The sequence below is a fragment of the Paracoccidioides brasiliensis genome (genome assembly GCF_000150735.1).
Source record: "Paracoccidioides brasiliensis Pb18 unplaced genomic scaffold supercont2.4, whole genome shotgun sequence".
Classification (NCBI taxonomy): Eukaryota; Fungi; Ascomycota; class Eurotiomycetes; order Onygenales; family Ajellomycetaceae; genus Paracoccidioides; species Paracoccidioides brasiliensis.
This window is the reverse complement of record NW_011371361.1, coordinates 440,519-457,801: the sequence shown is the minus strand read 5'-3', so window position 1 is coordinate 457,801 and position 17,283 is coordinate 440,519. Positions and strand designations below refer to the sequence as shown.

The 17,283-nt window shown below is 47.8% G+C and overlaps 8 protein-coding genes across 8 annotated transcripts; 5 read left to right on the top strand and 3 right to left on the bottom strand.

Annotated features, from left to right (window-relative positions):
* Positions 1 to 834: 834 nt before the first annotated feature.
* PADG_11638 (uncharacterized protein) lies at positions 835 to 2,271 on the top strand (the record flags this gene model as incomplete). The annotated part of the gene is made up of 2 exons (XM_010761572.1): positions 835 to 912; positions 1,030 to 2,271. The coding sequence occupies 2 exons, from the start codon at positions 835 to 837 to the stop codon at positions 2,269 to 2,271; spliced, it is 1,320 nt and encodes a 439-aa protein (XP_010759874.1).
* A 22-nt stretch (positions 2,272 to 2,293) lies between these two features.
* Positions 2,294 to 3,076, top strand: PADG_11637 (uncharacterized protein; the record flags this gene model as incomplete). The annotated part of the gene is made up of 1 exon (XM_010761571.1): positions 2,294 to 3,076. The coding sequence occupies one exon, from the start codon at positions 2,294 to 2,296 to the stop codon at positions 3,074 to 3,076; it is 783 nt and encodes a 260-aa protein (XP_010759873.1).
* A 10-nt stretch (positions 3,077 to 3,086) lies between these two features.
* PADG_11636 (uncharacterized protein) lies at positions 3,087 to 3,290 on the top strand (the record flags this gene model as incomplete). The annotated part of the gene is made up of 1 exon (XM_010761570.1): positions 3,087 to 3,290. The coding sequence occupies one exon, from the start codon at positions 3,087 to 3,089 to the stop codon at positions 3,288 to 3,290; it is 204 nt and encodes a 67-aa protein (XP_010759872.1).
* A 662-nt stretch (positions 3,291 to 3,952) lies between these two features.
* Positions 3,953 to 4,257, bottom strand: PADG_03648 (uncharacterized protein; the record flags this gene model as incomplete). The annotated part of the gene is made up of 2 exons (XM_010761236.1): positions 3,953 to 4,043; positions 4,112 to 4,257. The coding sequence occupies 2 exons, from the start codon at positions 4,255 to 4,257 to the stop codon at positions 3,953 to 3,955; spliced, it is 237 nt and encodes a 78-aa protein (XP_010759538.1).
* A 6,432-nt stretch (positions 4,258 to 10,689) lies between these two features.
* Positions 10,690 to 12,025, top strand: PADG_03646 (CMGC/SRPK protein kinase; the record flags this gene model as incomplete). Its single annotated transcript, XM_010760828.1, has 5 exons — positions 10,690 to 10,856; positions 10,914 to 11,230; positions 11,282 to 11,497; positions 11,557 to 11,675; positions 11,729 to 12,025. The coding sequence occupies 5 exons, from the start codon at positions 10,690 to 10,692 to the stop codon at positions 12,023 to 12,025; spliced, it is 1,116 nt and encodes a 371-aa protein (XP_010759130.1).
* Positions 12,026 to 12,747: 722 nt separating this feature from the next.
* Positions 12,748 to 13,413, bottom strand: PADG_11635 (uncharacterized protein; the record flags this gene model as incomplete). Its single annotated transcript, XM_010761569.1, has 2 exons — positions 12,748 to 13,171; positions 13,283 to 13,413. 2 exons carry the CDS (start codon positions 13,411 to 13,413, stop codon positions 12,748 to 12,750), a joined length of 555 nt encoding a protein of 184 aa, XP_010759871.1.
* Positions 13,414 to 13,660: 247 nt separating this feature from the next.
* PADG_03645 (uncharacterized protein) lies at positions 13,661 to 13,942 on the bottom strand (the record flags this gene model as incomplete). The annotated part of the gene is made up of 1 exon (XM_010760827.1): positions 13,661 to 13,942. One exon carries the CDS (start codon positions 13,940 to 13,942, stop codon positions 13,661 to 13,663), a length of 282 nt encoding a protein of 93 aa, XP_010759129.1.
* A 1,477-nt stretch (positions 13,943 to 15,419) lies between these two features.
* Positions 15,420 to 16,748, top strand: PADG_03644 (uncharacterized protein; the record flags this gene model as incomplete). The annotated part of the gene is made up of 1 exon (XM_010761235.1): positions 15,420 to 16,748. One exon carries the CDS (start codon positions 15,420 to 15,422, stop codon positions 16,746 to 16,748), a length of 1,329 nt encoding a protein of 442 aa, XP_010759537.1.
* Positions 16,749 to 17,283: the final 535 nt, after the last annotated feature.

Below are 17,283 nucleotides of genomic sequence, written 5' to 3'. Positions count from 1 at the left end.
ACCAGCCTGGGACACGCAAATTGGTTAGATTCTTTAGGTCCAAATGTGCGTGTGTCAACGCATCTCTTCCGGCATGCTTTCGCGCCGACTGGCTTCTCGTAATGATAGGTATGTTGGTCGTCGTTTCGCCAGGAATAGTACTGGGCTTTCAGACCAATATCGGTTTCCTGTAACAACGGGAAGGCGTTCACTCCTCGAACAGTGTTGGTTTTCGATCCTTCCGAAATTTATCTAGGCGCCTTTTAGTCACAAATAAAATGGACATGATGCTTGACACTCAACTTTTTTTGTTTTGATAGAATTTGCAAAGTTATAAAATAAAAGACTCCAGTAGCGACGCTGGACAACCTTTTCTTGCTGCCAGTTGTGAAGAAGTGCATGCGGCATAGCAATTGTTCCTTCTCAATCTAAAAAGGACTGGCAGACATCAATATATTTCAGGCAGGGAGATAAAGTCACATGAGCAGTTTCAAACTTTCTTAGCTAAACTGGTGAAAGAACAAATCAAATATTTAAATTAAGTTACGCAGCTCGGTTGGATGAAATCTCACCACTTCGTCCTCTGACTATACACCACACCCTTCCCTCCTCCAATAAAATATTAATGCTACTACTGACGACTCACGAGGTTTAATCCGATATTAGCAATTTAATTTGAAGATATCTTCTTGTGATGATATTCCTCTTGTTGTCTTGGAATTAGTTACTCCATGCTTAGTCGTTTGCTTGGCGAATAAAATGTTTGGTGATAAATTAGCAAACCAGCCTGGCTTTTTTCTCTTTGCAATTCCTTGTTAACCTCGCACCAAATTAAGGATCCTTTATACCGTCAAAATGGCGGAACTTTCACAGGGAGATGGCGACATTATCAAGAACCATCCTCTAACCGACTCAGTCGATAGTTTACGAGGCGTGCTTTAGGAAGCTGAAAAAATCTATGAGTCGCGTCTAATTTCCTACGATGGCGCTGTTGATAACCTTGACCAACTCTATCAAAATGTGATTTCAAAACTTGTCTATACTTTACAGGGAGAGGGTGCAGCCTACAGCCTTCCCTCGCGGATAAATGATGGAAATATGGCGTGTGATCTAGCACAATTATTCGAGCGCCTCCAAAAGGCAAAAGGAAACTTCAGGTACGACGACTACCAGCCGCTGGTGCACCTGGTTATTCAAAGGCCTCCCACTGAATCCCAGGGCGTCGAAAAATGGAACATCGACGTCTGGGAAGCTATATTTAACCTCATTGTCACAATCCCTCAAACGACACCACCGGCGAGCGTCCCCCCCCCTTCCTTTAACGGCACGCCAGTCAAATCCACCTCGTCATCACAGAAAGGCTCCGAGCAGACGCGTGAGTTGGTGAATCCGAGGATCTTCGAGGAGATACGTGGCTGCACATTTCGAGGCGTCGAGGGCTTCTTTGCGAAGTACTTTGAGGGAGAAGACTGGAGCGACAAAGCAGATGCCATCTGTCGACGCGTACTGGCCCCAGACAGCGACGGTATTTGGGCCCAGTTTCCTGATCCTCCTACACAGGACGATGTCCTTGCCTGGTGGTTTCGTCTTCAAGAAGACCTTCTCTCGGAATCACGCGGCACCTACTACACCACGGTGAGCAAAGCGGATCTTACCGGTTCGAATGCGGAACGGCAAGTCGACCTCCTTCTGAGAGCTAGCGGTGCGAGCCCCTCGCGGAACAAACACGACTGGAGAGACATCCTGGTTGTTGGCGAGCTCAAAAAACCAAAGGAGAAGATTGGGACCAAAACTACACTGCTGCAGATGGGTCGCTGCGTGCGCGAGGTCTTTGCCGCCCAGCCTACCCGGCGGTTCGTCCACGCATTCGCCGTCTGCGGGACCAAGATGGAGGCGTGGGTGTTCGACCGCTCGGGCCCCTACAGCTCGGGCATCATCGACGTCTACGCGGACTCGAGACGGTTCTTTCAGGTGCTTGTGGGCTACACCATGATGAGCGACGAGGAGCTGGGACTGGACACCTTTATTGCTAGGGATGAAGGCGGCAACAAATCAATAACCGTCAAAGGGCCTGGGACCTTGGAGGAAAAGGTGCTGCGGCTGGGTGAAATGCTTTCCTTTCAGCGTGCCATCGTGTGTCACGGGACAACATGTTTTCTCGCAAACGATGGACAAGTGGAGGGCGTAGCCAAATTCTCGTGGGTGTCGGACAAGCGGCGGTCGGAGGCGGAACTCCTCGAGCTAGCGGGTCAAAAAAAATGTCCAAGGGGTCGCCAGGATCATTGGCCATAGTGCCATCGCTAGCATTGCCGACATGCGCTGCGGCCTGACCTTCGACGACAAGCGACACGACTTCAAAAGCGCACCCCCTAGTGCGACCTCCTCATTTCATCAATCTCAGCAGCTCACCGAGCTCTGTAGCTTAGGTATCAGCCGAAAGTCGTCTTCCAGGAAACGCAGATCTCCGGATAAAGGGATGCAGGCGTCCAAACGATCGCGTTCCATCGGTCAGCTGTCGAGGGATACCCAGCAGGAGAACGACCTAACTTTCTCAGTTCAGTCGGCGCGCAAGCCGAGCCTCTTTGACAGGAATAGCGAGGAACTCTACGACAACTGTGTCCTCCGCTGTCTGGTGATCTCGCCCGCTGGGCGGCCGATCTACAGGTACGAGTCACCCTTAGAACTGCTCACGGCGCTTCGCGATGCAATAAAGGCGCATCGGTCTTTTTACCTGGATGGGAACATCCTACATCGGGATATTTCGGAGAACAACATAATAATAACCGATCCGGAAAAGGCGAATGGTCACTCCGGCATGCTGATCGATCTGGATCTTGCCAAGGAAGTCGGTAGCGGGCGAAGCGGCGCACAGCACCAGACCGGCACGATGGAGTTCATGGCGATCGAGGTGCTGCTTAATATCGACCACACCTATCGACATGATCTTGAGTCGTTTTTCTACGTGCTTATCTGGCAGTGTGCCCGTCACGGTTGGGAAAAATTAAATGAGCTACAGAGACAGGGACAGGACCCGCCCAAAGACAGCATGCTGAGAGAATGGTATACCGGAACTTATAAGGAAAATTGCAACTTATAAACGAGGTAACATGGAAGCTGGCGGATTTGAGTACCTTTTGCAGGAGTTTCCGCCGGACTTCGAGCGCGTCAAGCATCTTTGCAAGACCATACGAGGCGTACTGTTTCCTTACGGGAAGGAAGGACTTATTGTTGGAACGCCTCAGGACCCAAAAAGGTTATATGATCCTATTATTAAAGCGTATGATGATATGATAGCTCTGATTGAAACCTAATAGGATTAGTGATTGCTCTGTTCTGGCGAATAAGTATTATATATATATTAGCCTGCCCAATACATACGGTTTAACGTGTCCAGTTATTTCTCTAATTAGGTCCACTCCACTTCTTAGACAGCTTACTAAGTCAGCTTACATGATCTACTTTAAGCTGGAAATATGGATACCAGCAAATATTCTATGTCTCCTGGAGGGGTGGGAACATTGCTATCCATTACACCTGCAGCAATAAGTTTGAACAACTAAATATCTAGAGGTGGTCGAAGCCCAAAGGCATTGTTGGTTTCTAGAAGCTTTTTAACGCACACTATGAGAAAATGCTGATGAAGATGACACAATAGTGAACTCCCACCGAGAAGTAGCCATATGACCTATATCCATGAGCACCACAAGATATACTCACAGCGCAGAATATCGATGTGGATGGTTGCAAGAGAAACCAGAGAGCCAACGAAAAGTTCATTCTATTTGTGGTAAATATGCCTGAAGACCCTGAAGAATCCAGAATAGTAACACATACACCTAGGATTCTCCTTTTTCGTCATCTTTAACTAGCACTTCCCTGTTCAGCTGCATCCAAAACCAATGATTCGTGGGGCCCGTAAGTCTGTAACGATGTGGAAGGGTCCCTGACTCCAGCCTCCAAACGGGACCTCGACTCAATCCTTGTGGTAGACGTGCTGAGTCTTCACGTAGCTTCCAGCATAATATTCAACGGTACAATGTTCTTTTGGGTCACCACTATGGCTACTAGTGTGGAAGTTGCAGCTTGGCGACCAGTAGCGAAGTCAGCGTACGACGGGATAGCTTATCCTTACATGACAACAGCTTTGTCATAGATCTTTCCGTCCTTCCCCAGCAAATTGTCTCGGTGGTGTTCTCGCACCAGCTCCTCGATCTCGGTCCTCACGTTTGGCTGGGTGGAGTACATAGTAGGAGGCTTGAATTCAACAGGAAGGACCATGCTGGACAATGGAGTAGAGACCTGGATAGTGCTTTGATTATTGATAAGTAGAAGATTTTAATGATGAGAAGAGAACGGCATCATGGTATGCAGCGAGGTTATATATTTTCAGATCACAAATGCTGGAGGCATAACTTCAAGCCATAATACTATTATTGATGCGAGGTGTGTCGACTTGACTCGGCGAGTCGCCATAGCAATCTAAATATTAGAGACAGGTGGCCCACCATCTCGGAGAGAAATGGAACTTTTGGTTGGGCTTAGCTTATTTTCACCCCGGCCTTGTGTGTGTGTGTGTGTGTGTGTGTGTGTGTGTGTGTGTGTTTTTATTTAACGCCCGGTTAGTCCACGTGCCTTATGGGCACGTGATCTAGTAGAGTCCGCGTCAAACTATAGGGCGGGTAGAGCTGCGCCTGTAGGCGACTACCTATCTAGTAGCTATCTTACAAATGAGGCAAAAGGGTTGCGTATTGCTGCACTGGCAGAGCCCATGGGTCAGTTGCCATAGAGCAGAGGTTTTGAGAGGTTTTAGGTTTGTGGGAGGGAGGTAGGGAAGGCAGATAGAAAGAAAGGCAAGGAAGGAAAGAAAGGGGAGGAAAGAGAGGAGGAAGGAGGAGGTGGTGAGGAAGACAGAGGCAAGACAGAGGAGAGGATGGTCTGTGGAATCTGATCTGAAGATGCACGACAGCACATTGGACAGATATTCTGATAGAAGGCTGTTTCTCTTAGCCAGTTATTGAATTCTAGGGCCCCACGCGAGGTTGCCAGTGTCTCACAAAGATTGTAGATAGGCCAGCACCACTTTGCTGCTTTTCTTGCAAGAGTGCAATAGTAGAAATGTTCTGGGGTTTTGCTATGTTCACACCAGCAGTAGCACTCTGCATCTTCATGCTTAAGGTGGCTGTGATAGGCTGCAAAGTCTCCATGATCTGATCAGACAGCATAGAGCTTTTCTAATGTGAAGCATGAAAGTTTTACCTCTGTTGAGGCTCTCTTTAGTGAGATCTCCAGCTCCATATAGTGTTTGAGCTGATTTTTGGCCCAGTAGTTCTCAAAGATCTGTGTGATTTGTTCCATAGTGTGCTGCTTTATATAAGCTAGAGTGCCTATGCTGTTGGGTTGAGATACCATGCTTGCACTTGCTGCCTGTGCTGCAGCTGCTTTGACTTCAAGATCTGCCTTTTCATTACCAGTCACACCTGCATGGCCTGGGACCCATCTAATGACCACTCTGCTCTGGGTGGCCAATGAGAGCCTATCTCTGCTCTGCCAGGCCTTTATGACTTTCAGAAACTGCACAAAGACCTGCTGGCTAGAGGTGTTTGACACAGATTCAAGGACTTGTGCTACCTCCAAATTGTCTAGGCAAATGTAGATGTTGCTGGCAAACTTCATCTGAGATGAGGTGGTGACTTTCTTTAGGCCCTGCAGGGCTGCCATTGCCTCTGCATCAAAGACCTCTGCTTTATTCATTGGCAGGTTTCCTGTGAAGATTAGACAGTATTCACTACCTCAGCATATAGCCCATCCTGCACCAGTCACACACTGAGGATGCTCTATCTGTGAATCATTGGTAAAGACCATCAGATCCAGGGAATTGCATTGTTGTAGCCAGCTCTTAAAGTCTTGTGCTGTCTGTTTCTTTGTGTGGTCTGCCTCATACTCAATCTGCAGATTTTCTTTCCTGAGAAATCTCATTCAAAAAAGTGTGAGTAGAGGGTCATATGCTTCTATCCCACCAGCATGACTGGACACTCTAGACAGATGTGTGGTATAGAGCTTGGTGGTAGCTACTTTATTAGAGTGCCTCACTAGTGGGTGCCTCTTGTCAAGCTTTTTGATTCTTACTGCAAATACAGCACACTGATTGTCTAGTGTCTCTTTCATTGACATGATTCCTAGCTCATGATGTAGAGCTGAAATGGATGTGATCTTGTAGACTGGCAGTGCCCCTCACAAAGCATCTCTAAGGACTAGATCTAGCTTTTTGACTAGGCAATTCATTTGATTGGAGATTTCCTTTCTCTTCTTCATTCATGTGGCTCCAGGCCACCAGGCCTCTGCTCCATAGCAGAGCACAGAGAGCACACAGATCTGAATGAATTGTCTAAGCAGTTGTACTGAGGCGCCTCTTGCTGTGTTGCTTAGTGCCTGTATGTCATTAGACATCTGTCATGCCTTAGCCATCATGGTCTTCATGTGTTTCTTGAAGCTCAGTTTTCTATCTAGTCAGATTTCTAGATATCTTATGGAGCTTTTCACTGCATTTGCTGTAATAGAGTGAGTGCCAGATGTTATTTCAAAATCAATTGAAGGGTTTGAAAGGATTCTGTGCCATGTGAAGTGTGCTATCTCAGTTTTGACAAAATCAAATGTTAGTTCTTCTTTGCTGGCCCAATCATTTAGCAACTTGAAATCCTTCTGAAGAGTAACAACATTTTCTTCAAGAGTGATTCCAGCACTAAGCAGTCCTAGATCATCTGTGTAGTCTGAGCATGCACATCTTCTTTGTATAGTTCCTAGAAAGAACAGAGGCTGAATAAACAGCATGAATAGAATAGGTGAGACTGGTGAGTCTTGTGGAAGCCCTGCTGGGATATCAAAGAGCTCTCTCAGAAGTCCATTCAATCTGATCCTGCCTGTGCATTCTGTCATGAAGCTTTTCACCCATCTAATTAAATTTGATGGTCAGTCTTGTTCTTGCAATCTCTGCAGCATTCTTTCTCTGAGTACAGCATCAAAAGCACTCTTGATGTTCAGAGTAAGAAGAGAGACTACTTTTCCATGAGCCCAGGCTTTCTCTATATCATGAACCATCACTGCCACTAGGTCTGAGGCAGCCCATTCAGAGAGAGCTTCAAAATGCTGGAGGTGGACAATCTTCTCTTGTATAGCTGTCCAGGCCAGTCTACAGACTATCAGGCATTCCAGTCCCTTCCTCAACATTGAGAGAAGGGCTATAAGCCTGTAGGATCGCAGAAGTGTTGAATCTCTGTTGACCTTAGACAGCACAACCAGTGTGGTATCTCAAAAGAAGGTTGGGTGCCAGCCAACTCTAAGGCAGGCTCTGAACAGCCTTTCCACCAATATCTTAATATGTGGCCATGCCTTTCATAGCACCTCTGTTGGCACTTCATCAGTTTCTGAAGTGGTATTATCTATGTTCAGCAGAGAACTTTGTATCTCATGTGCTGAGGCAACAGGAAATGATAATTTGACAGATGGTGGGTTGGACCAGCTAACTGGGATATCCTCTCTGCTTGCAGCCTTCTGTAAGAGCATCTGTTGCAGAAGGTCTCTTTTCTCTCTAGGAGTTGTTCATGTTAGCTCAGTCTCTTCATCTACAAGAGAGGGGGAATGAAAGAAGTCAGTTGAATGGGCCCATTTGATCATCTTAAAGATATCTTTCCTCACTGAGGCCTCTGCTATCTTGCCTCATCAGTATTCTCTCTTGGCTTTCCTGGTGATTCTAGCTACATTGCTTTTTGCTTCTTGTAAAAAACTAGAGCCTAGGCACTGTGCATGATGTAGTGTTATCACTGCTTTCTGGCAGTCCTCATTCCATCATGGCTGACCTGTGTCTTGCCCAGTGCTCTTCTTGGTGGAACTTTCCAGGGAAGCTATTAGTGCATCTGTGATATCTTTAGCCAGGGCATCCAGCTGATCTGTATTGAGGTACTCTGGGATATCACATAGTTTGTCTAGTTTTGACTTATAGACCTCCAGCATCTGGTTAAAGACCTTCTCATTCATGGTGTCAAGACAGAAAAAATGGAGTGGTCTGTCAGGCCTTGCACCCTGTGAAAGACTGATTTTGATGAGAAGAGTCTGGTGATCAGAGGAAGTGTAAAGAGATCTGTCCACCTGTGTGTCCACTTCTTTGATAACTAATTCCAGGGTGGCCCAGGCCAGGTCTATCATGTTATGCCCATGTGTGGGGGTGTCTGGGTCCATGGTGAGAGTAAAGTTGAAATCCATGATCCATTGCAGGAATGGTTCCACCCACATGCTTGGAGGCACTTCTGGTTGCCATACAGGGTGCTTGATATTGAGGTCACCAGCAAGGAGCAACAGAAGTGCTGGGACAGATCAGAGAAGAAAACAGCTCACATCTTGTCCAGGATTCTCTGCATCTGAGGGTGCATTGTATATGTTGACTGTCTGAAGCTGTAGACCTCAGGCCTGTATGTGCAGCATGTGAATGTCCTGGTTTTCTGCCCAGAGGCCTGAGACTGCATGAGCATGGATTTATGAGTGTTTATGCACATAGATGAGGACCCATGGCTTTCTGTCTCACTTTTTGATTGGGGCAAAGCAGTTGAATGCTGAATGCTTTTTGAAGATGTGTTGACTTAAGTTTCTGTGAATTCAGAGTTTCTGTATGAGAAGAATGTCAGTCTTTCTTTCAAACATTAGATTGAGAGCTGTCTCATGTGCTGGGCCCTCTTTTTCTACATTGACTTGCATAATCTGCAGGAATTGTGGAGATCTAGAGTTCTTCTTCATTGAGTAGCTGAAAGAAGAGTGTTGTTATGTGAGATGATATGTTGAGTGTTGCATTAGATGTTGGATTGAGTGCCATGTCTAATGCTGTGTCTGATGCTGTGCTCAATGCTGTGCTTGATGCTGTGTTTGATGTCAGCATGAGGTTAGATCTACACTCAGTAGAATCATTCAACCTCAGGTCTGCTGATGGATCTTGACCACTGCATTTGCTGTTACTTGTCTTGGCCAAGTATGCCTTACTCTGTGCATTGCAGATATTTCTCAGCTGGTTTCTTGAGTGTCTTTGAACAGTCTCATTCTTTATTTCTGATCTGATGGAGCAGAATGAATCATCTGCAGCATGTGATTCAAGACAGTTAGTGCAGTGATTGAGGCATTCACATACTTCATTCTTCTTATGACAGAATGAATTTTCTTTCACATGATTCTTAGAACTGCATTTTTTGCAGTGAGGGATGCAGAGGCAGTATCTCTCTTGATGAAATTCTCAGCATTTGCTGCATTGTTGTATTTTGATCTTAGATGTCTTTTTGATCACTGGTTTTTGATATTCATATAGTTTCACTTTTGATGGCAGATTTACTGCTGTCTCTTGCAAAAAGTGTAATATAAGAGTGACTGTTGAGTTTTCAGAGTGTATTTTTACTCAGTGACTCTGGACAGACTTGATTCTGATTTGAAGTGTGAATTCTTCTGTCATGAATTCTGCTAAGAGATGCAGAGTTCCACCACCATAGTCACTAATCTCCATGAACAGCTCAGGAATCAGACAGATGATTCAATGTTCTTCCTTCTCTATCTGAGCATTGGTGAGAGTGGCTGCTAAAACATTCTTTTGAGCTAGCAGGGCCTTCATGTCTTGCAAGCTTCTAGAAATGATGGCAATGTCTGTGGGGATGGCTTGAACTGCTGTGATGGCTGCTGCCAAAGACCCCAGGAGTTCAGTCTTCAGCTTTCTAAGAGTAGCAATTGAGCTTGCTTTGCAAGCTAGATGATCTGAAGGCAGGTGTGCAAGGATTCATGGTGTTTTTCCTTCTCTGGGGTTATTTCTAAGCAGGGGTTTCTGCAGTATGGTTGCTGGTGTTTTTGTTACATTGGTGCTGTCTGCAGCTGTCTTTGCATAGATAGGAGCTCTTGCATCATTTGCACCAGTGGAGCCAGCAGGCTTGATTGTGGTGGACTGCTTAGCTGTTTCTAGACTTCCATTGTACCAGTCCTTGACTAACGCCTTCACAGCGGCTCCAAGGGCCAGTGCCCTTGATAGGCCTTTTGCCTTCATGACATCTAGGTCTTCTTCAATCTGATCAAGCATATTTGCAGCAGCTAGTGCTTCTGCATGGGATTTCTGTGCCTCAGCCTCATGGGCAGCTAGGAGATCGCTAGCCATCGGGCCACGTAGGTTGAGACGTATTGGTGTGACATTTCTGCTCTTTGAGCTGCCTGCTGGTGTAGGGGAGCTTGGAGGCTCCATGTCATTCAGTTCACATGTGCAGCGGGCGATTGGGGTGAGGAGATGGAGTCTCTTGGGTGGACGGCGTATGGGGGAGCAGATGCGCGTCAAGGCTCGGGATGCGTTCGGTGGTGTTGGGGGGCTGGGCGCGCTGGCGGCGCTGCGTCGGCATGCCATCAGGCTTGCTGCCTGAGGGGATGGGAGAGAGCTTATAGGGATGTGATCAGGATTGATTAAGATGTTTTTGTATAACAGTTCTGATATCCGATATCGTGCTGCGGGTTGACCCCGGCCTTGTTTGAAGAATGTGAAGCGTCGCGACTAAGCGCCAGGAATGGTTGCTGTTTTGTCAAATTCTTATTGGACAATTCAAGTTCCGTCACATGACATCGGAAATCCTCTTGGAAATCTGGTATGGACTTGAGCCAACCGTCCTGGATATGTTCTTTGCCCAGACCAGTTACCTGTGATTCAGAATGCGGCGTTTCGAGAGAATCCACGACATCGTTGAGCCTGTTGAAGAGTATCGCCAGGGAGGCTATCATCCGGTACACCTCCACGATGTATTCAATGAGAGGTACGAGGTAATTGGAAAGTTGGCGTTTGGCCAATTCTCAACAGTATGGCTCACACATGACCAATTGTGAGTCTCTCCCAGCAGACTATTTTTCCCCAATGACAACTAACCACTCCATTTAAGGCTCCAGCGACATGTTGCGTTGAAGATACTGAAAGCGGATGTTTCCAGAAACAATAAAGAGCTTGCTATGCTCCTTAAATTATCTGCTCCGGGCCTAGATCATCCTGGCAAAGGGCATGTTATCGAACTTCTGGATTATTTCGAGCATGATGGCCCAAATGGGACACACTTGTGTCTAGTGCTCCCTGCAATGATATCCGACGGTGAAGTAATAAGCGTCAACGGAAAGCCGCACCAGGCAGCCTACGTGCGAGCTATTTCCAAACAAGTCTTGTTGGGTGTCGACTTTCTTCATAAGCTAGGCATCACTCACTGCGGTAGGTCAGCGCCTGAGGCATGAAAGTTGGTAGTACCCTGACTTAATGCAGATCTACAACCTGCCAATGTTCTGTTTTCAATTGTTGGGGCTGCGCACACCGAGGCGTTCTTGCAGCCCCCGGAGTTCAGTCCTGTTAGGTGGCTAGAAGGAACGAACGTAAATGATAGCGCGCCGAAATATTTGATGGCTACACAGAGACGCCGGGGCGAACTGGACGACGCAGACTACACCACGATCTTGGTTAAGATTGGTGATCTGGGTGGAGGTATGATGCACCCTTTGTTATATCCCAAACCTGGTACAAGAACTCATATCATTACCTAGCTGCATGGAGTCGACAATGTGATCGGTGGCCGGTAACGCCGACAGCTTTGCGTGCACCCGAGCTAATCCACCGAAATACTTGGGATGCTAGGATCGATATCTGGGCCTTGGGTTGCTTGGTATGCTCCCCCTGCACCCAAACCCAGTTTTCCCATCTAATCTTTGTGCAAAGGTATTTGAATTGGCAACAAACGAGCCATTATTTCCCTTGGGATCCTTTGGCCTCACGGCGGAACAGATTGACGAAGAGCACGCTTACCGTATTAGCCAGCTCCTTGGTAAGAATGGTCAGGTGCATGAGAACTTTACAAAACACCTGACAGACAGGCTCCCATATGATTTCGGTGCTGAGAATGTAGAGCACCTTGCATCATTTCTTTGGTTGATGCTACAGCAAAACCCTCAAAGGCGAATGCCAACCACCAAGTTACTCAACCATCTCTTCCTAGTCGGAGAACCTGGGGGTTGAGAGCTTATCAACGTCGAACATGATAAGGTCTACGGTGTTCTTACCCCCTCTGTATGAACATGCAAGAAAATAGTATTTATCATGTTCACGTTCTTCAATTAGTCTGACGAGATGTACATATTGGCCGTAGCCATTTTTAGTCCAGCAATACGCAATATGAATTACAAAAAGCATTACATTCCTCTCGAGTCTGATCCAGAGATATTTACAACTAAGCTACATAGCAAGCGTGGAAAGCATGGGCACCTCACTCCAAGAATTCTTCTCCGACCTTTACCAGCACCGGAGCAGGATCCAGCCAAGTTTTTTTTTTTTTTTTTTTTTTTTTTTGTTGAAGATAGCACCTTTGGAATTTATTGCGCTTTTCACGGGGATAACAAAACTGGATCCCATCCTTTTCAAAGCCTGCGTCAGGCAAAGTAAGAGCTTCAAGATCTTCAACTTCATAGAAATTTTGCTGCCCAATTTTCACCACCGGCAAAAAATGAAATTCTCGCTTCATCTCAGCAGTCGACTTCTGCAGCGACGAGAAGTGTCTATGCTCTTGGCCAAGTAGGCCCATCAATTGGTTCCCCAGAGGGAACAGCGTTAAAAGGCGGGTTACGTACATAAATGAAGGCTCGCGGTTCCAGATAGCCTAAAATAGCCTAACAGCTTCTGGTTTTCGTTCCGCCTGCACAAACGTTTGGGCAAGGCGTATCGCTACCGGTATAAGTATCTCCTCAGCATTGGTCGATCGAAACAGTTGCCATATGGCCACAAAGAACCATCTGGTGGTCTCTCTGGAGAAATCGATAATGTTGACCATGAAAACCTGTCAGGACTCTGCGGGCCTCTCTTTCACCTTTGCACCCACTCCACGGTACATTAGGCCTCAGTCCCTCATTCACATGTCTATAGAGTTGTGTGTCGCCCCATTCATTCTGGGATAGTGATTCCATGATGTGATCTTTATGGGCTTCGAACACTGCGTAAATGTGTTTGCAGGTCAGGATTGCTGAAAAGAGACTGGGGACATCCGGTACATGCTGAAGGATATGCAGGATGAGTTCGGCGGGGAGAAAGGGCGCCATTAGGGTAAATGGCATCAAGGTAAAGTAAACGAATTGAAGTCCAGTGTAGGTTGAGAGGCCAGGCGGGACGGGACTGAAAATTAAAGGAAAGAAGAGAAAAAGGAGGATGGAGTGTAACGGAGGGATGGCCGTCCTCTATGAGTAGGGTGAGGCTTTGGTACCAAGGCAGGAGGACCGCTATCACTCCTCATTGGTCCATAGCCCTTGTTCTCTTTGCGTTTCACCCCTGTTCCTTTCTCTTGGCTTTCCCGGTTCAGGCGCATTGAACCGCTCGAACTTTTCCCAGACGCGTTCCAAATATAAAGGCTCTACCATTTCTCCTACCAATGTCCCTATTACAAAACTACGATCGTACGAATCTAGTGCTGCAGACAAAGCATTTGCTACCTAATAACTCTTTATATAGCCAGTGAAATCTCGACAACATAATCCACAGGGCTCTGGCTCAGGAGAGAGACACCCTGGACAGACCCTGTGTCCGCACAGGAGGGTTTTCCACTCTGAAGGGATGGTATAGCATGTTGGGCATCGGCATCGATGCTGCAGCTCGATGACCTCAGCCTTAAGCCTGCGTATCTCCTTGTTGATCTGCACGGTGTTTGATTTCTAGCTCGGTGTTCCACTTCTTCAGGCGCTGCACTTCTTCTTGTAGGTCCCTGATCTTCGCCGGACTCTGCTTCAAATATGGTGTGAATTTTCTTGATATGCTGTCGCCTATCCTAATATCAGCAAAGGGCAAGTCCGGCTCGGCTGGGAGAAAGATCTTACCAGAACTACTTTCAGGTTGGGCATTGTGCGTTTCTCCAGCGGCTATAATGTTTCCAACCTTGACAATGTCGAGCATGCAATGCTGACGAACCCCCCCGGGTCCGACCTGCAGGCGCACACCGATACCAATAAAGAAGTGCGGCAATTTTGCTATTGGCTGGGGAAAGAAAATGAGGCAGTCTGCCTTGGTGGGTCAAACGGCGATGCAACCCTCCATCACTCAGGGCTCAGCAAGCCCTCCGGCTCCAGGAGGCTCGCCCGCTGGTCTTCCCCGTGCGCCTCGATCGATCGTCGCCTGTTGCTTTTCCGCACAGATCTCCACGGACGAAAGGCACCCCAAGACAACAGAGTACGGGAGAACAGATCGACCGGATAAAACCACAAGAAAAACGGGAAAATGAGAGGGCGGGAGCGGAAACTCTCGACCTCCCAACCAAAAATTAAAAATTAAAAATTAAATAAAAAAAAAAAAAAAAAGAAGGATAGACCATTGGCAATCTGCGGTTCACAGTCGCCGACCGTACAACACGGCTGACGGCTGTAGATGTCCCAGCAGCCCAGACTTCAGATCAAGCGAAGTAACACCACCGCGAGGGGCGGCATGGGTGGTCCAGAAACCAATTGAAGCAGCAGCCCGCGAGCCCATCAGACATCCGTTCGGCGACTCCGCGGGCGGGTAAGACGGCACCGGTTCCCTGCAAGGAGGGGAAGGGGGCAGTGCATCCAGGCGCGCGCGATTGAGAGGGAAAGATAAAGAGGGAGGGAGAGAAAAGAGGAGGAGAGAGAGTGTGTGGTCGTTGCGAGGGGCATGGGATGGGTTTTTATAGATCGAGCAGGTCCGTTGAAGCGGCGTGAGAGGGGTGCAAAAGCGGCGAGCGGGCGCGCCATCCCCGAAGCGGCAACGGTGCTTCCTCAACGGGCCTAGCGCAGGAAGCGGGCCAATGACGACGGCGTTCGGCGGTCTCGGCGCCCCGCTAACCGGCGCAAAAGATACTAGTTAACTAGGTTAGTTAGTTAACCTTCTCCAAGAAATCTGACTAACCACAACCCACGTGATAGCTATTAGTTTATCAACTTCTATCGAAATTTGGGAGTCCGTCCAACATCATTCGAGATTCATCAATGTCGTCACAACATCTCGTTAAGCCTCTGAACAAGCAGCCTCTGTCACAAATACGGCTTCATCTCCAACTCGAAGTGAGAGGCACAGTATCCATCGAACAATACACCGTCATATAACTTGTGGCAAACGAATCTCGCATGTAATTTGCCTGCTCCAAATCTACCCGCCACGTTTAGCTCTCAGATCCTTCTCACATTACAGTTGACAACACAACGTCCACTGACACATCACTGCATTGGTATCCAGCGCATCACTCGAGCTGTTTTGGCACTAGTTTATACCTGGAGCTCCACGGTTTCCCTGGACGTGCGCAAGGTACGTGTGTCCATTGTTACTGCACACCTCCAGCCAGATAGCTCTCCTGTACTGTACAAACAAAATAAAATATAAAAATAAAAAAAATACCACTTTCGACGAGCCTCCGTTCATCATGTCCTTTCCGCCACCTCCAGGTCTCCAACAGCAGCCGTCGCGTCCTCAATCCTCGCAATCACATCCGTACACATCTCTTCCCCCCCGACCACCCCCTGCGACTTCATTCTCATCGACATCGACAGGCGCTCCCGTTATTTCAAATCCTACTTCTACTACCAGCCACACTAGACCCGGCACGGCCTACAATTCCTTCACAGGTTTTCAACCCCGTGCCGTAGCTGCGAGTCAGTCTTTCCGCCCTCACAGCCCTTCTCTGCCAGCGCCTGCAGCTGGCTACCAACACCATGCGCAAAATCATATCCCCAACTACTCTCAGCCGGCCTACAAGCAACCCCACATAGCATATTACGGACAACAGCAGCAGGCTTCAGCAGCAGTCGCAGCAACGTCAGCTTATGGACAAACCGCCGCTTCCAAAGTCCAAAACCCATTCCGATATTCAAACCAAGTGCAAAACAATGCATACGCCGGTGCCGGAAGGGGGTATCCCCGCCAGCAAGACTCCGGACTGGATCCCGACACCGAAGCGCAAATCGCACAATGGCAGAGCGCATACATGGGCAAGGAGAGCGGCATAGACCCCTCCCAATCCGCAACAAATATCATAACCGGTCAAGGTCAAAGCAGCGGCCCGGGCCGTCGCGACGGAGCCTTCTCCGCGACGGGCGCCAACACAGGTCCCCTGGGCGCCTTCCAACGGATCCACGAGTCGACCACATCAACACCTCCGAGCGGCCCGCACACAACAACATCCACCCCCGTCCCGGCGGGACCAAACACCCCAATTGAACCGGCAAAGACAGTCATCCGCTCCGGCGGCGGGCAAAGCTGGACAGACTCCACACTCTTGGAATGGGACCCTGCACACTTTCGGCTGTTCGTGGGCAATTTGGCTGGAGAAGTAACGGACGATTCACTCCTGAAGGCCTTCTCCAAGTACCCATCCGTGCAGAAGGCGCGGGTTATCCGCGATAAGCGCACGGAGAAGAGTAAGGGCTATGGGTTTGTGAGCTTTAGCGATGGGGAGGATTATTTCAGGGCTGCGAGGGAGATGCAGGGGAAATATATTGGGAGTCATCCGGTTTTGTTGAGGAGGGCGATGACAGAGATTAGACCGGTGGTTGCGTCGAAGGTTGGTGCGGGAGCTGGTGGGGGGAAAGGATGGAAGAGGAGTGGGTCGGGTATTGGAGGCGGCGGGAAGGGTGGTGGAGTTGGTGGTGGGAAAGGGGGGGGTGGTGGTGGCAGTGGCGGTTCGAAGGTTGTTGATGGTGGTATACAGAAGAAGCAGGGCAAAACGAAAGGGGGATTGAGGGTTATTGGGTGATGGGTCTCCTTTTAGTTTTTTAGAGAGTCTGGCTTGCAGATTTGGGGGGTATGTAATTTTCTTTATTTCGCCTTGTTTGTTCGCCTTTTTTCTTCTAAAGCTTGCAGCAACATTATTTCTTTTCTTTTCTTGATGGTTGGAGCACATGGTGTTCTGGTCATGAAATATTTCGTACGACATTTTACAATTACTTTTCTCCCCAGCAGTTGATTTGTTTGCTTGCCATTTACGGTATCCACCTCCATATATCACATCCAGGTGACACCCATCCTTCAACATCACGCCCCCCTTCTTGTCTTTGTGGGTCTTAGAATATCTACGGGATCAATTTAATATTTAGCGTTTCCCATTTTGCTCGGATCTTGTTGATCCTCAACTCAAGAAATTAGATACAAAATCTCTCTAGATAGGACGATTAAATTTAATTTCTTTGAACTAAAACTCTCCCGGTGGACATATCACACCTCTCCTGTTAAAAACAAACATGTGCGTGGACAGACAAAATGAACAATAAAAAGAACCAAAAGTAGGGATC